The sequence below is a fragment of the Canis lupus genome, chromosome 32 (genome assembly GCF_048164855.1).
Source record: "Canis lupus baileyi chromosome 32, mCanLup2.hap1, whole genome shotgun sequence".
In the NCBI taxonomy this organism is placed as follows: Eukaryota; Metazoa; Chordata; class Mammalia; order Carnivora; family Canidae; genus Canis; species Canis lupus.
Genome location: NC_132869.1, coordinates 3,797,933 through 3,820,216, shown reverse-complemented (window position 1 = coordinate 3,820,216; position 22,284 = coordinate 3,797,933). Strand labels below are relative to the sequence as shown.

Below are 22,284 nucleotides of genomic sequence, written 5' to 3'. Positions count from 1 at the left end.
GCTCCTGATTATGTATAATTCATTTTAAAGCATTGTTAGTTATTAGGAAACAATATGGGATAGGCATAATGTTGGGGGAGGGATTTCATAATCTAAGAATCTCCACTTAGGTATACACACTTAAATCAGTGAAATGGCTATTTTCTGGGTGGGTAAATTCAGTTTCACATTCCTAAGTATTATTTATCTATCTAGATTCTTCAGGCATATAAATGAGGAAACTCATAAGACCAGGAAAAATACTTAAATTCATGCTCACCAAAGAATCAGGTACTCATTTTTTCCCTATCATATTCCTATTTACCAGCAACTAAGGCCATATTTACCTGCAACTAAGGCAGTGAAAGCATTTATACTATCCACATATCGTCATTCTACATTTTATTTCCAAAACCAGTAATCATGATACATTTTTCCGTATTTTTTTACATTTAGCTTTTGCTTAGATGATACCTGGAAAGGGCCTAGTTAATATCCATCAGATATTCTCTATTTCATCTTCTTCATCACTTCCATCATAGTTGAGATATGGCACAAGAATACATTGAAAATATTTATAGACAGAGTATTGATTTGAGGAATTTGAAGGGATTGTGTATTAATAAAGAGAACTCCTCACTGCTAGTGGAATTTCAGAAATTTTCTTGGGCCTCAGGTAATAGGTCATAATATTCCTCATGGCAGCCTTCATATCCCTGTTCCTTAGTGTATAGATAATGGGGTTTAGAATGGGAGTGAACACAGTGTAAAATATGGCAAGAAGTTTATCCACAGGGTAAGTGGTAAAGGGCCACACATAGATGAAAATGCAAGGTCCAAAGAACAAAATTACTACAGTGATATGGGCAGCCAGTGTAGAAAATGCCTTGGCCATTGCAGCGGAAGACTTAAACCAGACAGTGACAAGAATAATGATGTAAGAGCCAACTAAGAGAGAGAAAGTGCTTACGGAGAGAATACCACTATTGACTACAATGAGTATTTCAATGATGTAAGAGTCCAGGCAGGCAAGTTTGGTCACTCGAGGAAGATCACAAAAAAAGCTGTCTACTACATTAGGTCCACAAAAAGGTAGGGTCACGGTAAACGATAACTGACTTAATGTGTGCACCAAGCCCACAGCCCAGGAGACTATTACCAGGACAGTGCACGTCCTTTGACTCATGATGACTACATAGTGTAGAGGTTTGCATATGGCTACATATCTATCATAGGCCATGGAGACAAGTAGTACCATCTCTCCTCCAGTAAAAAGGTGAATGAAGAATATCTGAGCTATGCAGCCATTGAAGGAAATGGTCTTATGTTCACTCAGGAAATCTACAATCATCTTAGGGGTAGCAAAAGAAGCCTGACAGATGTCCACAAAGGAGAGATTTCCTAGGAGGAAGTACATGGGGGAGTGCAGACTGTTATCAGAAGTTACTGTGATGATTATGAGAAGGTTTCCCAACACAATGATGACATATAACACAGAGAAAAAAACAAAAAAGAAAAGCTGGAGCTCCTGAGAACTGGAGAGTCCCAGCAATACAAATTCAGACACCACTGAAGAATTGACCTTATCCATGGATCCAGGCTGTAAACAGGCTCTGCAACAATCCTAAGGGAGGAGAAATAGGAAGGGATCAGAATTCTGAACCACACAGACTTTTAATGCAAAAGATTCTAAGATCCCAGATGTAATATGCATTTGCTGAATAAAAAATTGTCAAGAGATCATGATAATATATCTGGAGAGAAGGAAGGAGCTTAGGACAATGTTTAAATAACACTGAAATTTTTTGTCTTCTCATTAGAACCCCTTGAGTTTTGGATAGTCTTAATAATCTGTCACACAATAGTAAACAGGCTTATCTATGAACTTATTCATGATCACAAGACAGGAAGAGTCACTCAAAGCCAGCTCTGTGGGCTCTGTAGATTGGCAAAAATAATTTGCATATATTGTTTTTGTGGTCATCTTCCATAATTAACTGTAGTAAATCCTTAAGTATAACATTATCTTTAACTCTTCAAGAGGTATTTGTGGCTTAGTGTTTATTGTGTGATGTAAAGTCACACTGATTGTTTGACTGTAGACCGTTTTTTTTGAGCTTTGATTCTACATGTCAAAAAAGATAGGAGGGTAAAAATGCCTACTTTATGGAAGGTTTTGAAGTTTAAAAATGGTAGTTTATGACTTTCTTGTATCAAAATAATTATAATACAATAGATGTTCTTAATATGTTAATACCCCCATAATAACAAATTTTTACCTTACTGCTATTGTAGGAATCATAAAGAATTGAGACAATTCCTACTAAGAGATACTGGTATATATTATCCAGGTCTATAGTTAAACAACTCAGTTTGTCAGTGACTCATCATGTAATTTCTTAAAATGCATATTATAACTTTACCTTAATTATCTAAAACTAATTTCTACTCAATTATTTAGAAGCAGTACCTAAATTTTCTTATGCATTTTCTTTGCAGATCAAACTTAGGCTGAGGCCAGAGAATTGTTAAGAGAATAGATCCTACAAATTCTAATTGTAAGGAGAATTTTTTCCTTTTATTTTTATTGTGTCTGTATAAGATGGTGGGTATTAACTAAATCTATTGTAATAATTATTCCAAAATATATGTAAATCAAACCATCGTGCTGTATACCTTAAACTTATACAGTGATGTGTATCAGTTATTTCTCAATAAAACTGTGAAGAAATTAGATTTAGGCCAATTTATGCTTCCTTGTTTTACTATTATCAATGGCCTTATTAATACATCTTTATAACTGATGAAAGAATAGTTATTGTAGGGGTTTTTGCATAAAGAGATAAAAAATAATTGAGTTAAAATGTCTTATACTCCTAAAAATATTTTTTGGGGGAATCAGAATAATCCTAATAATCCTAAAAAGTAATCCTGCATCTCTTTTTTTTTTTCCTATAAGGATGCAGCTCTGCTATATAAATCTAATTTCATTGAACCAGAAAAACTTTCAAGAAGCTTTCTTAGGAAACCATATTCTGACAATTAATTTGACTATAGTTTTAGTAAGGAACCTGAATGTTATGTAATCTTAGTCCCATGTAAGGACACAAATATCTTTTACTGCCTGTTTATTTCATACATGAAACCAGTCTTCTTAAGTCCCTAGGATACACCCTCAAGTCTTTTTTTTCACCAGCTTTATTGAATTATAGTTGACAAAAGTTGCATACATGTGATATTTTGACATACATATACAGTGTGTTGTGACTATGACAATCAAGCTAACATATCTATTACCTCAAATAGTTTCCTTCCTTCCTTCCTTCCTTCCTTCCTTCCTTCCTTCCTTCCTTCCTTCCTTCCTTCCTTCCTTCCTTCCTTCTTTCCTTCCTGTGAGAACACCTAAGATCCACTCATAGTAAATTTCAAGTATATAATATAGTATTAGCTGAAGTCACCATGCTGCACACTAGATCTGCAGAATTTATTCATCTTGCATATCTGAAACTTTATATCCTTTGATCACCATAGCCATTCATTTAGATGGATGTTGGAGGGAAGCAGAATATACAAGCCCAAAATATATCACTTTGGCATATTGATTATTTTGAATTAAAGTTACTTGAGAAATAGCCAGTGCAAGAACAACTTTGACCCTCCTTTGTTTCCCTGAAAGCAGGAGATAAATGTCTCATGTGAAAGGTACCTTCCCTATACTACAAGGCTAGAAGGCATCCTTATCACCAATGTAGGGAGTTTAGGGCTGAGAAGTCCATATAAACAAATATTATTACTTCTTCACTGATTTAATATCTTAAGCCCAAACCTCATTGTATTGTCAATGCTTCACAAACTTACTATTTCTTTTTTAAAAGATATAAAACCAGGGCAGCTCCAGTGGCCCAGCGGTTTAGCACCGCCTTCAGCCCTGTGGTGTGATCCTGGAGACCTGGGATTGAGTCCCATGTCAGGCTTCCCGTGTCTCTGCCTCTCTCTGTCTCTGTGTCTGTCATGAATAAATAAATAAAATATTTTTTTAAAAAAGATATAAAACCTTCCTACTATGGCCACTTATTTGAGTCTCATATTTTTTATGGGACTTCCAGGCATACGAAATTAAATTCGCTTTTCTCCTATTAATCTGTCATATGCCAATTTAATTATTAGATCAGCTAAAGAACTTAGAAGGGAAGAAGGGAAAACTAAATATTTTCCACTCCTACAATGTAATTTACATGCCATACAGGGAAGCCCTCAAGTACAGAATCATTTCCTGTACTTGCTAGAATGTTCAGAAAACTACATTTAGTCCACATACACCTTTTGCAGACTCTGGAGTCAGAGCAAAAAATTAAGGTGATTCATAAAAATTAAGTGAATTCATTAACAATAATGAATCAGTATTTATAATACCATTAAGAACAATAATTGAGAAGATTCTGAAATATACTGTAAATTATATTATTTCTTTATCTTATGTGTGATTCTTTCTGTTTTCCCCACCTCATTTTTTTTTAGATTTTATTTTTTCATGAGAGACACAGAGAGAGGCAGAGACACAGGCAGAGGGAGAAGCAGGCTCCCTGCAGGGAGCGTGATATGGGACTCTATCCTGGGACCCTGGGGTCACGCCCTGAGCTGAAGGCAGACCCTCAACCACTGAGCTACCCAGGTAGCTTTCCCCATTTCTAAAATAAAGTTGTTCTTCCTCAGATTTATGGATTTGTCATGTAAAATGAACCCTACTTAATGAAAATGTTTATTGTATAGATGTAATGTATATAAATTAACAAATGAAGTAGATTTTTTAGTGAGTGATAAATAATAACTTTAAAATCTGAAAAATAATGGAAAAGAAAGCTTGGACTTGTTGAAACCCTGCTAGGCAGCATCAATTGAATTAGATGTTTGTGTTTTTGTTATATCAAGCGATCTGTACAATAGACCTAAAGGGAAATCATTATTTTCCAGAGCTACAGAGGAGAAAACCAAGGATCAGATAAATTTAGTAATCCCCAAGCAATTTATGTAAATTAATTAAATTTTCCCATAATATTACATGGTAAACACAATCCCATTTTGCAGTAAGAAATCAGAATAACAGAGATGATAAATAACTTACCTAGAGTTTTGTACCTGGAAAGTCAATGAACTAGAAATTGAACCCAGACCTTTGACTTCAGGGCTAGCTCTCTGAGTCTACATTCTACAGGTTTATATCTGAATGATGTGAAACCCATACCATTTGTACTGTGCTGTAATTGAACAGTTCCTCAGTATATGTTCTTGGTTCTCATCTTTCTGCCAACTATGAAATACTGGTTCTTCAGGCAGCCCCGGTGGCCCAGCGGTTTGGCATTGCCTTTGGCCTGGGATGTGATCCTGGAGAACCGGGATTGAGTCCCATGTCAGACTCCCAGCATGGAGCCTGTTTCTCTCCCTCTCCCTCTGCCTGTGTCTGTGCCTCTCCCTCTCTCTCATGAATAAATAAATTAAAAAAAATACTGGTTCTTCACTTAGCCAGGTTCCTCAACCTGGGCACTACTGACATTTGTGGTTGGATAATTCTTTGGTTCTGAAGCAGTCTTGTGCACTGTAAGATGTTCAGTAGTATCCTTGGCCTTGCCCACTAGATGCCAATGGCATTTACCTCCCCGTTGTGATGATCAAGACATATCTAAGACATTGCAAAGTATCAGGGAAGGCAGGGTCACCTTGAGTGAGACTCTCTGACTTAAGCCATCTTTAGCTGGCATTTTTAGTTTCAGCCACTGTCTTTTAATCTTTGCATTTGCTGACAAAGAACTCTGACTCATCCGAGAAATAAGAAAAAAAGATTTCCTAATTCTTCTGCCTTTAGCTGCTTTTCTGACTATTGAGACCTTACCACCCTCAATTATTCCTTTTGATGCCACAATAAGGAAAACTTTTTTATTTATAAATTTATTTTTTATTGGTGTTCAATTTGCCAACCTGTAGAATAACCACCCAGTGTTCATCCCATCAAGTGCTCCCCTCAGTGCCCGTCAACCAGTCACCCCCAGCCCCCGCCCACCTCCCCTTCCACCACCCCTAGTTCGTTTCTGAGAGTTAGGAGTCTCTCGTGTTCTGTCTCCCTTTCTGATATTTCCCACTCATTTTTCTCCTTTCCCCTTTATTTCCTTTCACTATTTTTTATATTCCCCAAATGAATGAGATCATATAATGTTTATCCTTCTCCGATTCACTTGTTTCACTCAGCATAATACCCTCCAGTTCCATCCACGTTGAAGCAAATGGTGGGTATTTGTTGTTTCTAATGGCTGAGTAATATTCCATGTATACAAAGGAAAATTTTTTAAATCAAATGTTTTGAAAGACCTGGTTATGATAGCTAATTTTGTTTTAAGTGAGGCAACTCCTGGTATTCCTCTTGAAATTTTTATATTATATATTTTAATTAATACTATTAATTTATTATTTGCTTAATTTATATTATTATTCCTTCATCCATGCACTGCTCCTTATGAATAGATTTCCATTGAGGACCTAGCATAGCTTTCCAGATTTAGTCCTTCCCCTTCTGCATACGTTGTACTTGTTCCCTTTTACTTTATGTTCTTTTTATAATAGATTTTATTTATTTATTCATGAGAGACACACACAGAGAGAGAGAGAGAGAGAGAGAGGCAGAGACAAAGGCAGAGGGAGAAGCAGGCTTCATACAGGGAGCCTGGTCTCCAGGATCACGCCCTGGGCTGAAGGCGACGCTAAACCGCTGAGCCACCCGGGCTGCCCGAAACTTTATGTTCTTTTCTTTTCTTTCTTTTTTTTTTTTTTTAAAGACACATTTATTCAGCGTCATGATCAGACTATTACATTTAGCAATCAACAGCATGGGTACAAAAAAAATCTACATTAAAACCCTTTGTTGGAATGCTTTATACTTTCCACAGAACAGAAACTAAAATAACCTGTTATACAATTAGTCACAAATACAGTCCTTGAGTTTTTTGCCCATACACATGAGTATTGTCTAAAACACGTCTTCTTTGTGGCAGCTAGGCCCTGCCACCACTGTGCTTGGCTGAGTTCACAAATCTGTTGTAGCCTGTAGTTTCCCTGTCACTTCTCTGGCTCTCCTCTCCTGCTAAGCTTTGTTTCCTGGCAGTAATTAAAACCTTCTGCCACTGCTATAGCTGCTGCTGCTGCTGCTGCTGGAACCGCCATAGCCACCTTGGTTTCATGGTTTGGCAAAATCTTGGCCTCCACCACCATAGGGGCCTCCCTAGGAGCCTCTGCCTCCAAAATTTCCTCCTTTCATGGATCCAAAATTTGAGGATTGATTGTTGTAATTGCCAAAATTGTTATAGCTTCCGCCACCTCCAAAGTTGCTTCCATCATTACCAAATCCGTGATAGCCATCCCCACTGCCACCGTATCCACCACCACCTCGACTGCCACCAAAGCCACCTCGACCACTGAAGTTCCCTCCAGGACCAAAGTTGTCATTCCCACCAAAACCACCTCCACGACCACTTTATGTTCTTATTCGTCTCTTTGTTCCCTCTCTTCCTTGGCATTCTATTCACCACTGTGTGATGACCACTGATTTTGCAGTACCATTTCTCACTATACTCAGTAATCTAAACATGTTTCTGACTATTGCATAGCCGTCTCAGACCATAGCTCACAATTTCTCTCCTCAGGTCAGCTATTTCCTCTTTAAACTTTTCTTCACTATGTAACTGTCACTATTATTCTCCAGGTTGTGAAGTTTTACTTTTTCCTGGATCTCATTCTCCCACTTGTAACATCTCACCACTCCTCAAAGTAGAAAAGCTAGTAAAACTTAAAGTCCTTAGCATGACAGCCAAGCATATAATATGGTCTGGGTTTACTTATACCCCTTACTACTCTCTAGACAAAACCAGACTATTCAACATTTACTAAGGTGGGGGACAGTTTCTGTTCATTTTCTGATACCCTTCACAGATAACCTTTGAAGGTTTGAAAGCCTTCCTTGAGGCATAAGTTGAAATTTCTCTTCTTGTTAATGTCATATCACTTTGCTTATATGTAGATTATGTGCTCTCCCAAAGTAAGAGTTTTTGTATAGACATTCTTCCCCTGCCATATTCGGTGCTCCTTGTATTCTCATGCTCCTTTTGTATCTTTCACAGGATTTGGTATATAGATGTGATTGGAATATTTTTCATATATGTATTTTAGTATTAGCTGAAATATGTATCACTTTATATCTATCATTTATTTGAGCTTTCACCTTATAATCTAACGGAGACTTTCCCAGTGAATGACTGAACTCAGCAAACCGTAGGCCATGTACATAAACTTCATTTCTATATGGAACAAGAATATTTTATCTCATTAGTAATATAAGCTCATACTTAAGTCATTAAAACCAGTGCAATAATCAAGCCAACAAATGCAAAGGGGACAAAATAAACCTTTTGAATCATAGCATTAGAGAAAATTGATTATTTGTTGTATTAAAAGTAAACCACATTTTGTTTACCAACTTTTTACAAAGTGATATAAGTGAGATACATAAAAGGGAAGAAAATTTCACTCTAGTTCTATTAAGTTAGATTCTATCTGGTCTACTTCAAATGCAGAGTAAGTAAAATAAATCATTAATGAAAAGATATACAACTATACACCTATGACCTGATTTTGGTATTTAACCTCCCATGATTTTTTGGGTTAGCTTTACTGCATAGGCATATGTCCACAAAGAATTATATGGCCTTGATTTACATGTTTATTTGGTTGCTTTAGGTGATAGGTGAGACTGTCATAATGGATTTTTTTAGGTACAGACTCTGTCATAATCTCCAAAGGTAACTCCAGCTTCATACATAATTTCTCACAAATTCTTTTAATCATGCTGAGATGCACGAACATCCTCACCTTGATTCACTTCCTCTGACTTCTAATACATTTTTCTCTCATTTATAGATCTTCTCTAAGGTACAAGCTTCATAACTTAATATGTAACTGGACACAGTCTATTTCTGATGTTACCTTTTTCAGATATAGCCTACCTGATATAATGCATGTCAGAGATGTAAATTGAATTCTTCAGTTTTTCTGTTGTGGGATTAGTCTCTGTTGAGTACTGGTATTTATAGATGCCTTTTTCTTTTGTCAGATTGGAGTAGTACTATGGTTTCATCTAATTGATCAATTGAAGTTTGGAGAGCTAGTAATAGATGGCCAACTTTCATTTACCAATGGGGATTATTATTAATACCTTCAACTACATATTCCCAATGGAAAAAAGTAAGTAATATCCCACATTGTTGACAGTTACAAAAAGGATCCACAGGAGAAAAAGGCAGGGTCATTCAACCCTTGTGTAGAGTAAAATATCTTCTGTGAATTCTGTACAATTGAACCAGCTACTCTAGGGGAAATGTGTGCTAAAATACATTATTCTTGCCTCAGTGAAAAATATTTTGGCTTTAATGGAAGGACATGCTGTGTCCTTGCTACCTGAACATGTGATAGGTATGGAGAAAAGGGTAACTAATTGGAACTCAGAGGACATGGATCCTTGTTCTCAGTTCTGTCAAGAACTAAGAATAAGTTATGGGACAAACTTAACTCTCTGATTCTCAGTTTACCCTTGTATAAAATTATTTTAAATATTTCAAGTATACTGAAAATAAAGATAACTATGAATTTAATATCTTTATGTTCAACTTTGTGAAATTTTAATGTTTTACCATATTTCCATTATTTTTATTAGGAATAAAACATTGTGAAAAGTATTAGGATATACTACCCCAAAATATGCCACTTTGGCATATGAATTGTTTTGTGCTGAAGGCAACTGAGAAGAAACAGATATAAGAAAAGCTCTCTACCTTCCACCTATTTGCCTAAAAGCCGGACATAAATTTGTAAAGGCGTTCCCCTGTCCCTCTCTACCAGGAAGGCAGAAGTTAATCATCACAGACTACCCTAGATCATGTTCAGTCCAGAGAGGGCACCAAAGGAATCTGTATAACAAAACTGACTAAAAGGCTAGTAGGATTATCTTTTACTCGTTCCTCCATATATTCTCCTTTCCAAAATTTGCTGTCCTCGGAGCTCAGAGACATTTCCTTTGTCTTGTCACTTCTTTAAAATGTCTAGTTCTAACCTGAGGGTTGTTAGAGGAAGTGGATGGGGGATGGACTAAATGGGTGATGCATGTTAAGGAGGGCTCTTGTCAACCAGAAAAACTGTGGAACAAAACAACAAAATCAGGAGTTGGTTCTTTGAAAAATTAATAAGATAGGTAAATCATTAGCCAGCCTTATTAAAAAGAAGAGAGAAAAAACTCGAATTAATAAATTCATTAATGAGAAAGGAGAGATCACTACTAACACCAAGGAAATACAAACGATTTTAAAAACATATTATGACCAGGTATACACCAATAAATTAGGCAATCTAGAAGAAATGGACACATTATTGGAAAACCACAAACTACCAAAACTGGAACTGGAAGAAATAGAAAACCTGAACAGGCCAATAATCAGGGAGGAAATTGAAGCAGTCATCCAAAACCTCCCAAGACACAGAAGTCCAGGGCCAGATGGATTCCCAGGGGAATTCTATCAAACGTTTAAAGAAGAAACCATACCTATCCTACTAAAGCTGTTTGGAAAGATAGAAAGAGATGGAGTACTTCCAGATTCGTTCTATGAGGCCAGCATCACCTTCATTCCAAAACCAGACAAAGACCCCACCAAAAAGGAGAATTATAGACCAATATCCCTGATGAACATGGATGCAAAAATTCTCAACAAGACACTAGCCAATAGGATACAACAATACATTAAGATTATTCACCCTGACAAAGTAGGATTTATCCCCGGGATTCAAGCCTGGTTAAACACTTGTAAAACAATCAATGTGATTGATCACATTAACAAGAGAAAAAACAAGAACCATATGATCCTCTCATTAGAGGCAGAGAAAGCATTTGACAAAATACAGCATCCATTCCTGATCAAAACTCTTCAGAGTGTAGGGATAGAGGGAACATTCCTCAACATGTTAAAAGCCAACTACGAAAAGCCCACAGCAAATAATCATTCTCAATGGGGAAACACTGGGAGCCTTTCCCCTGAGATCAGGAACAAGACAGGGATGTCCACTCTCACCACTGCTATTCAACATAGTACTAGAAGTTCTAGCCTCAGCAATCAGACAACAAAAAGACATTAAAGGCATTCAAATTGGCAAAGAAGAAGTCAAACTCTCTCTCTTCACTGATGACATGATGCTGTACATAGAAAACTCAAAAGACTCCACCCAAGATTGCTAGAACTCATACAGCAATTTGGCAGTGCAACAGGATACAAAATCAATGCCCAGAAATCAGTGGCATTTCTATACACTAACAATAAGACTGAAGAAAGACAAATTAAGGAGTCAATCCCATTTACAATTGCACCCAAAAGCATAAGATACCTAGGAATAAACCTAAACAAAGAGGTAAAGGATCTATACCCTAAAAACTGTAGAACACTTCTGAAAGAAATTGAGAAGACACAAAGAGATGGAAAAATATTCCATGCTCATGGAGTGGAAGAATTAATATTGTGAAAATGTCAGTATTACCCAGAGCAATGTACACATTTAATGCGATTCCTATCAAAATACCATGGACTTTCTTCAGAGAGTTAGAACAAATTATTTTAAGATTCGTGTGGAATCAGAAAAGACCCCAAATAGCCAGGGGATTATTAAAAAGAAATCCATAGCTGGGTGCATCACAATGCCAGATTTCAGGTTGTACTACAAAGCTGTACTATCAAGACAGTTTGGTACTGGCACAAAAACAGATACATAGATCAATGGAACAGAATAGAGAATCCAGAAGGGGACCCTCAACTTTATGATCAACTAATATGGACAAAGCAGGAAAGACTATCCACTGGAAGAAAGACAGTCTCTTCAATAAATGGTGCTGGGAAAATTGGACATCCACATGCAGAAGAATGAAACTAGACCACTCTCTTGCACCATACACAAAGATAAATTCAAAATGGATGAAAGATCTAAATGTGAGACAAGATTCCATCAAAATCCTAGAGGAGAACACAGGCAACACCCTTTTTGAACTTGGCCACAGCAACTTCTTACAAGATACATCCATGAAGACAAGAGAAACAAAAGCAAAAATGGTCTATTGGGACTTCATCAAGATAAGAAGCTTTTGCACAGCAAAACTAAAAGACAACCTACAGAATGGGAGAAGATATTTGCAAATGACGTATCAGATAGAGGGCTAGTTTCCAAGATCTATAAATAACTTATGAAACTCAACAGCAAAGAAACAAACAATCCAATCATGAAATGAGCAAAAGACATGAACAGAATTCTCACAGAGGAAGACATAGACATGGCCAACATGCATATGAGAAAATGCTCTGCATCACTTGCTATCAGCGAAATACAAATCAAAACCACATTGAGATACCACCTCACAACAGTGAGAATGGGGAAAATTAACAAGACAGGAACCACAAATGTTGGAGGGGATGTGGAGAAAGGGGAACCCTCTTGCACTGTTGATGGGAATGTGAACTGGTGCAGCCACTCTGGAAAACTCTGTGGAGGTTCCTCAAAGAGTTAAAAATAGATCTGCCTGATGACCCAGCAATTGCAGTGCTGGGGATTTACCCCAAAGATACAGATGCAGTGAAAGGCGGGGACCCCCCCCCCCCCCCCGCCATGTTTATAGCAGCGATGTGGACAATAGCCAAACTGTGGAAGGAGCCTCGGTGTCCATCAAAGACGAATGGATAAAGAAGATGTGGTTTATGTATACAATGGAATATTACTCAGCCATTAGAAATGACAAATACCCACCATTTGCTTCGCTGTGGATGGAACCTGAGGGTATTATGCTGAGTGAAGTAAGTCAATCGGAGAAGGACAAACATTATATGGTCTCCTTAATTTGGGGAATATAAAAAATAGTGAAAGGGAATAAAGGGAAAAGGAGAAAAAATGAGTGGGAAATATCAGAAAGGGAGACAGAATACGAGAGAATCCTAACTCTCGGAAACGAACTAGGGGTGGTGGAAGTGGAGTTGGGCGGGGGGTGGGGGTGACTGGGTGATGAGCACTGAGGGGGGCACTTGATGGGATGAGCGCTGGGTGTTATGGTATATGTTGGCAAGTTGTACACCAATAAAAAATAAATTTATTTTTTAAAAAAAGGAGGGCTCTTGTGTTGAGCACTGGATGTCATACGTAGGTGATGAATCACTGAATTCTACTTCTGAAAACAATATTACACTATATGTTAACTAACTGGAATTTAAATAAACATTTGACAAAAAAATAAAATTTATAGTTCTTTTAAAATGCTATTTTAGGCCAAGTTCTAACCATCTCTTTGAGTTACTCATTTCTGAGTGCTTCCCCATGTATGTGCAATGCACATGTTAATAACCCCTGCATCTTTTTCTCTTGTTTATCTTTCTTTTGTTAGTTTAATGTACAGGGCCCTAGCTAGTAAACCTAGGATGGGTAGACAGAAAAATTATTTTTTTCCCTCTCTTACAGTTGGTACTTGGAGCATTTTATACAGCAGCACAAACCAGTTTTCCAGAGTTAACCTGAGTCTGATATTTAACATTCCCATGACTTTTTAAATAATTTTTTGTAATTTTATTCACTCTTTATAATTTTTAACTATAATATAATTTATCCACAAAGACATACGTAGTCTAGATTTGCATGTTTATTCAACTCTTTTGCAACTTGCTGTTTTCCAGTAAATAATTTGTTTGGGACAGTTATCAGTAGTCCCACATATAGTTTTAGTTCATTTTAATGCTGTAGTTATAAGATATAAAGTATACAAATCTTCAACATTATTAGATATTTCCAAATACCCTACAAAATGGTTTTACACGTTTGCACTTAGGTTTTTTTTACCTGTATATTGTTTCTCAGCTCTGAATTCACCCTTTATTATATGTTTGTGATGAACAGAATTCCTTTAAGTATTTCTCCTTCTCAGGAGAGAAGTTATTAAATAACATAGAGAGATATTAAATAATGTAATAATAAAGCTATTAACCTCTCTCAGAGGAGGGACCTAGAGGCACATTGTAAGATGAAGAGACTCTCCTACCAGTTCAGGCATGGGCTAGGGCCAGTTGTGTGTATGTGAGGACATCCAGTGGACATCCCAGACACTAACCCAAAATGCAGTCCCTCTCTGACTTTACAGACCCCATTCTGGTGATAACCTTTCCACAGCACTCTCTACACAGAAAGTAGGGCTGCCCACTCTGAAAGGTTTTTGCCCACACCAGAACCTAGAGTTCTTGCACACATACCCTACCCATTGCTGATTACCTGTTTCCCTGCCTGCACAAGGAGTGGCCTAACATAGCCCAGCAGTTCAAGACCACCTCTCATCTGACCAAACCAGTGAATTTCCTTACTAAGCTGTGAGAGAAACCACACTTTCTCCAATGAGTTTAAGCCCTTTTAAGATTGTTCTTATTTGGGCACACAAAAAAATCTATTGATTTTTACCAGTGAGGCACATGTTCACAGGTGTATTGTGATTATTGGCTTTTCCATGGTTATTAATGATTTCTAACTTGTTTCACAAATCATATTTAGTTTTCTTTTGTGAAATGCCTATTTTTTTTTATTTTTTTATTTTTTTATTTTTTTTATTTTTTATTTTTAATTTTTTATTGGTGTTCAATTTACTAACATACAGAATAACCCCCAGTGCCCGTCACCCATTCACTCCCACCCCCCGCCCTCCTCCCCTTCTGCCACCCCTAGTTCGTTTCCCAGAGTTAGCAGTCTTTACGTTCTGTCTCCCTTTCTGATATTTCCCACACATTTCTTCTCCCTTCCCTTATATTCCCTTTCACTATTATTTATATTCCCCAAATGAATGAGAACATATAATGTTTGTCCTTCTCCGACTGACTTACTTCACTCAGCATAATACCCTCCAGTTCCATCCACGTTGAAGCAAATGGTGGGTATTTGTCATTTCTAATAGCTGAGTAATATTCCATTGTATACATAAACCACATCTTCTTTATCCATTCATCTTTCGTTGGACACCGAGGCTCCTTCCACAGTTTGGCTATTGTGGAAATGCCTATTTTTAACAGTGGTAAAGAGTATCAATAGTGGTCTTTCTCTTTCACAGAACCCAGATGAACTTGGTTCAGCCAGAAGTATGCCCATCAACAGGACATGAACTAGATAACACGTCTAAGGTAGTTATGCAATGTCTTTCTCCCACATGCTCCTTAGATCTAGCTAATCGTGTTTCAGTTATCCTGTAGAATTAACAAATTTTCTTCCTTGTTATTTTTACTGAAATCTTTGATGGTGATTGTGGAATTTTCCGTTTTCCTTTGTAATTCTTCCCTTTATACATTTTCAGGCACTGTCGTTAGGTTTATACAAGTTTATGAGCATAATCTAACCCTAGAGAAATTTTTCTTTAACAATATACTTTTACCTAAATATATCCCAATAATACTTTCTACATTAAAATGCCTTTTGATTGACATTAGTGTTTTTCCGATATATATTTTTTCCCTTTTTTTTTTTCAGGTTTCTATTGCCATACAGTTTAGAGTGGATTAAAAAAAGAAAAGCCTATTTTCACAAATAAAAGCGAGTAAATTAAGACTCAACTCTCTCTCCTCTCTTACTCTCTTTGTCTCTTTCCTACTTGTACTTATTTGCATTATCATGTTTTTACTATGTTTCTTTTCTTTTTCATTCTTGCTTTCTATTAAATGGATTGAGTTTTGTCTCACTTTTGTTTCCTTTACTAGTTTGAAAAATCATATATTTTATTTTTACTTCAGTGGCTGCCCTCACAATTTCAACATACATAACAAGTTAAAATTAATATCTTTATCCCCTTCCCTTAAGGTAAGAAGAATTACTTTCTATCTCTTTAAGAGTAGAGTGATCACATTTCAGTTCACTGATTGATTCCTTTGTCTCTCCCATTCTGCTGGTGAGCTCATCCATTGACTTAGGGTTGTTGTTGTTGTTGTTTTTTCATTTACATTTGATAATCGGTAATAATCAATTATATTTGATTTATTTTTTAAATTTACATTCGGTTCTTTTTTGTATCTTCTATTTATTTGGTAAGACTTTCTATTCTGTTCTTTGCTGAGATGTCCAGTTTTTTTTTTTTTAATTTTTATTTATTTATGATAGTCACACACAGAGAGAGAGAGAGAGGCAGAGACACAGGCAGAGGGAGAAGCAGGCTCCATGTACCGGGAGCCCAACGTGGGATTCGATCCCGGGTCTCCAGGATCGCGCCCTGGGCCAAAGTCAGGCGCTAAACCGCTGCGCCACCCAGGGATCCCAGATGTCCAGTTTTTTAACATTTCTTTTAAACCGTTTCATTATTGCTCATTGAATCATTTTTAGGATAGTGTCTTTAAAATCTGGATAATTTTAACACCATATCACCTTAATGTTGGCATCAATTGATTTTCTTTTATCATTCAAGTTGAAATTTTCTACTTTGTATGATTAATGATTTTTTATTGAAATCTCAACATTATGTGTATTATATTTTAAGACTCTGAACTTCTTTTAAACTTTCTGTTTTAGTTGGCTTACTTTTACATTTTTCTGACAGGTGGAGACAGAGGAACACCACTTTATTACTGCCAGGCAGATATAGAAGTCCTGTTTCCCAACTCTGTTTCCATCAGACCCAAAGGGAGGTGCTTGTTGCTGCTGGGAGGTAAGGAGAGTTCTGGCCCCTTACTAGGCCTCCATTGATTTCCCTGGCTGGAAGGGGTAGGATTGCCTTTCCTATTGTCACTGCTAGTCACTCACACCATGGGAGGAGGTGCTGATTCCAATCTGATAAAAATGAAAGTTCAGTTTCCATACTTGGCCTTCTCTGACATCTCAGTGTGCAGGGGTGCTGGGGTAGCTTGTTACATCTTGGCTGCCAGTAGGAGCCTAGGCTACTCATTTGTCCTTTCTTGGTGTAGGTTAGATGGGACCAAAGATTCTTTTGTGGTGTTTGGCTGAAGTAGAGAAGTTGTATAAAATATTTTATCTTTCTAGGCAGCTCCTATCTGGTTGTTTGGCTAGAATGAACAGGCTGTTGTTGGGGTCTTTTTTGGTCTATTCTCACTAGTGTTCCAGTGTTATTGGCATCTTCTGTTATGTCATGTAATTTCTTGGGTCCCTAGGCAGTCTACTTTCTTCTCTCCAACTTTCAGAGGGCTATAGTGTTTGCTTTATATATAAATCAATTTAAATCGGTCAATGACTATAATTAGCAGAAAGACTATGGAAAAGTATGTCTATTTTTTTCCCAGGATAAGAAGTCACTGGCTTTTCTTTTATGATGCAACATTTTCTCCTTTTATATTTGTTTTTTATGGTTAGCATTTTGAATATATTTGCTTCATAATGTGTATCCAATAGATTTATTGCTGATTTGGGAGGAGAGTGGGAAGTTAGTCTGCTATTTGCTCTGCTGACTGCTGTTTATGGAGGGTAGGCTCCTTGTGTGTTTGTGTATTTGCCATAAACTCAATTTCAGCTGAACTTGTATCTATACTCCTTGTGGTCAGTTTTAAGGATGCAACCATTCAAAAAGGTTTTGGTCTTTGCTTTTTCAAATGACCCCCACATTTCAATGACCTATGTATGGTGTTCCAATAGCTAATGTTGATTTTTTTGTTGTTGTTAAAGCTCTTCTGACTATGCAGAGTATAAATGCACACTGCAAACTCATATGTGGACAATCCTATGATCATAATTCCCAAGAGGAATCAATTTTTCTATTCATAGGCTAGGACAGTGAGGATATTTTGGTCTTTTCTATGTTCCAATGTACCCTCTTCTGTATACTTTCACTAAGGGTCCCAGATAAAAAAAGATCCAATTCTACCTCACACTCTTGCAAGACAAAATTTCCCCATAATGGCCAAAGTACTGCCTATTATTCTCATGACTTGCAATCACTTTCCATCAATTTTCCTCTCTCAAAGCTCCCACTGTTTCAGATGCCCTGAGGTCATTTATTTATTTTAAAGAATGCATCTAGAATTCATAAGTATTTTTGTAAGAGTTTCACAATTACCTAAATTTCAATATTGTCAGTAGTAGAAGTATGATCTTATTTTTCTCATCTACAGATATTTTGTGAGATTCAAATTAGATAATATGTAAAGGTACCACTTACAGATCACACTGTAATTATTGAATATGTTTGGCTTTATCATTGTCATCATTACCATCATTTGACACAATACTATATTAGTTTTTTTTTAAATTCTGTTTCACAAAGGAATCAACAGAGCTTTCTGGAATGGTAAAGTCAGAAAGGGGAAAAGTGAGTCAAAAATTGTTTAAAAATCCTATTCCATAGTACCATTTCTTCTGCACATTTTGTTTCAAAAGCATAATTTTCCTTTGGGGTATTTTTTATTGATATTGTAGAATTTTATTGTATATAAATTACACCTCAATAAAGTTGACACAAAGTTAAAATATAAAACTCTAAAACTAGTGCAATGATTTTCACATCCCATATATTCCCCAAAGAAATCAAGTGTTCTTTCTTTAATGATCATTCTCTTTTTCAAAATATTTTATTATTTGCTTCAATAGATTATAAACTTATTTTTGGATCTACCACTGAATCCAATATTATTAGTTACATAGAATGTACTCTCCAAGTACTTGATTTGTTGATGCAATTACTTTGTGGAGAAATTCAGACTTGCGAAGCACTGTAGTATAATATTTAAAGCATTTCTTACTAGAGAAATGAGGAGTTCAAATCATTGCTTTGCAACTTGGCTGTGTGGGTTTGGGCCAATTTCTTGTTCTATGTATGCTTATGTTTTGTTCTTATGTAAAAGAGGGAAAAAACTAGTAATTTTTTCATAAGCTTATTGTAAGAATTAAAAGTGATAATGCTTGTAAATAATTGTCATAGAGAAAACAGTAAAGGCAAAAAGCACTGGACAGAATAAAATTTAACCTTTCAAGAGAGCTTATTCAGTGTCTAATTTTTGCATGTAAAGTGGACTTATTCCTCAATAAAAATATAATCACCATCCCCAAACAGGACTGCATAATTATCTAGACAATCTTTGATGCTGGAAACAATTGCTGATATACTTTCTTTCTATCATATCCTAACTTATTACCTATTTTTCTTCCTTTAATTTCTTTACTTGTTTGCACTTATCCTCTGTGATATTTATTATTACTTTTTAGATCTGGGATTTTAAGACAAGTCCTCAAGAAGCCATTTCTTTTATTTCTATTACTTTGTTTACAATTGAAGTGAATTGGTTGCTGACTTGTTTAATGGATAGACCACTTTCCAGGTGATTATTCTTTAAAAATGATAAGTAATTCATAAAAATAACTAAGTAGACCATTAAATACTGGCAAGCATTATTAATAAATTTTAGAGTGATAACAGACTAAAAAATAAATCAGAATTTTCTCACTATAAGGCATATAAGTAGTCATTCACTACAAGTCTCTCATTACTTGTTAAGGAAGCAGAGACCCAAAGGGATGGAATGACTTGCCTAAGGACATACAGAACTCCTAATTAAATCCATTTTAATCCAGTGGCTTTCTATCAAAACCAGTTGGTATCTATATAAATATGATTACTTACTTTAGGAAATCTTTACTTCTAGAAAATTTTACTGAACATAGCATTTATTTAGCCTCAGAATTAGTAGAATACACTTATCAACTCACATTGAATCTCATAAAGAGTCAGATATGATATAATTTCCCCAATAGTGCCATGATTCCTCTGCTCTCGCCTTTCTCATTGATCAATATCAAAATATTCCTGCCTCTTCTTACATCAGGCTGCTTTATTCTTCATCTGACAAGATAAATGAGAATATTTGAGTTTATATCTGATTGAAGCTCATTTCTATTATTTGACCTATCTTGAAGTCTCTTTCTAAAGCAATCTTTAGAGCTCTCAGTTCCTTTGATTGGTTTGGTTCAGTGGTCAACAAACCATGGCCTGTGGGTAAAATCCAGCTCACCACTTATTTTTGTAAATAAAGTCTCATTGAAACACAGCCATGCCTATTTATTTATGAATTGTTCATGGTTGCATTCACAACAATGGCAGAGTTGTATATTTGTGATAGAGACATAAGACTCACAAAACAAAAAATATTTACCCTCTGGTCCTTTAGAGAAAAATTTTGTAGAGTTCCCTGGTCTAGATTAGTATCAACTTTTGTTTGTTTGTTTTTTTTCTTTTTTTTTTTCCACTGAGGTTAATTTATTTTTATTTTTTATTGGAGTTCAATTTGCCAACTGATAGCATAACACCCAGTGCTCATCCCGCCAAGTGACTCCTCAGTGCCCATCACCCAGTCACCTCAACCCACTGCTCACCTTCCCTACCACTACCCCTTCTTCATTTCTCAGAGTTATGTGTTTCTCATGTTTTGTCACTCTCACTGATATTTCCACTCATTTTCTCTCCTTTCCCTTTATTCCCTTTCACTAATTTTTATATTACCCAAATGAAAGAGCCCATACAAATTTTGTCCTATTTCCGATTGACATATTACACTCAGCATTAACACTCTCCAGGTCCATCCACGTTGAAGTAAATGGTGGGTATTTGTCATTTCTAATGGCTCAGTAATATTCCACTGTAAACATAAACCACATCTTCTTTATCCATTCATCTTTCAATTCTTCCAAAGATTGGCTATTGTGGATATTGCTGCTAGAAACATCGAGGTGCAGGTGTTCCAGCATTTCACTGCATCTGAATCTTTGGGGTAAATCCCCAGCAGTGCAATTGCTGGGTCATAGGGAAGATCTATTTTTAACTCTTTGAGGAATCTCCACGCAGTTTTCCAGAGTGGCTGAATCAGTTCACGTTCCCACCAACAGTGCAACAGGGTTCCCTTTCTCCACATCCTCTCCAACATTTGTTGTTTCCTGCCTTGTTAATTTTCCACATTCTCACTGGTGTGAGGTGGTATCTCATTGTGGTTTTGATTTGTATTTCCCTGGTTGACAGTGATGTGGAGCATTTTCTCATCTGCGTGTTGGCCATGTGTATTCTTCTTTGGTCAAATTTCTGTTCATGGGATTTGCCCATTTCATGATTGGACTGTCTGTTTCTTTGCTGTTGAGTTTCATAAGTTCTTTATAGATCTTGAATACTAGCCCGTTATCTGATAGGTCATTTGCAAATATCTTCTCCCATTCTGTAGATTGTCTTTTAGTTTTATTGACTGCTTCTTTTGCTGTGAAAAAAACTTCTTATCTTGATGAAGTCCTAATAGTTCATTTTTGCTTTTGTTTCTCTTGCCCTCATGGGTGGTTCTTCCAAGAAGTTGCTGAGGCCAAGTCATAAAAGAGTGTTGCCTGTGTTTTCCTCTAAGATTTTGATGGAATCTTGTCTCACATTTAGATCTTTCATCCATTTTGATTTGATCTAAGTGTACGGTGTAAGAGAATGGTCGAATTTCATTCTTTTGTATGAGGATGTCCAATTTTCCCAGCACCATTTATTGAAGAGGCTGTCTTTCTTCCAGTGGATAGTCTTTCCTCCTTTGTCGAATATTTGTTGACCATAAAGTTGAGGGTCCACTTCTGAATTGATCTATGTGTCTGTTTTTTGCCAGTACCAAACTGTCTTGATGACCACAATTTGTAGTACAACCTGAAATCTGGCATTGTGATGCCCCCAGCTGTGGTTTTCTTTTTTATTATTCCCCTGGCTACTCAGGGTCTTTTCTGATTCCACACAAATCTTAAGATGATTTGTTCCAATTCTCTGAAAAAGTAGACGTTATTTTAATAGGAATTGCATTAAATGTGTACATTGCCCTGGGTAATATTGACATTTTCACAATATTAATTCTTCCACTCCATGAGCATGGAATATTTTTCCATCTCTTTGTGTCTTCCTCAATTTCTTTCAGAAGTGTTCTGTAGTTTTTAGGGTATAGATCCTTTACCTCTTTGTTTAGGTTTATTCCTAGGTATCTTATGCTTTTGAGTGCAATTGTAAATGGGATTGACTCTTTAATTTCTCTTTCTTCAGTCTTATTGTTACTGTATGGAAATGCCACAGATATCTGGGCATTGACATTGTATCCTTCCACACTGCCAAATTGCTGTATGAGTTCTAGCAATCTTGGGGTGGAGGCTTTTGGGTTTTCTATGTAGAGTATCATGTCATCAGCGAAGAGGGAGAGTTTGACTTCTTCTAAGCCAATTCGAATGCCTTTAATG

At 36.4% G+C, this 22,284-nt stretch overlaps 1 protein-coding gene and 1 long non-coding RNA gene across 2 annotated transcripts in view; one reads left to right on the top strand and one right to left on the bottom strand.

Annotated features, from left to right (window-relative positions):
* Positions 1–443: 443 nt before the first annotated feature.
* Positions 444–1,570, bottom strand: LOC140622632 (olfactory receptor 4K5). The gene has a single exon (XM_072808277.1). The coding sequence runs from the start codon at positions 1,568–1,570 to the stop codon at positions 599–601; it is 972 nt and encodes a 323-aa protein (XP_072664378.1). The 3' UTR covers positions 444–598.
* A 7,267-nt stretch (positions 1,571–8,837) lies between these two features.
* Positions 8,838–22,284, top strand: part of LOC140622898 (uncharacterized) — a 33,050-nt gene continuing 19,603 nt past the window's right edge. The window contains exons 1-4 of the long non-coding RNA XR_012022568.1: positions 8,838–8,949; positions 9,131–9,261; positions 15,176–15,245; positions 16,646–16,753. This is a non-coding gene — a long non-coding RNA (uncharacterized lncRNA). The remainder of the gene's footprint in view (positions 8,950–9,130; positions 9,262–15,175; positions 15,246–16,645; positions 16,754–22,284) is intronic.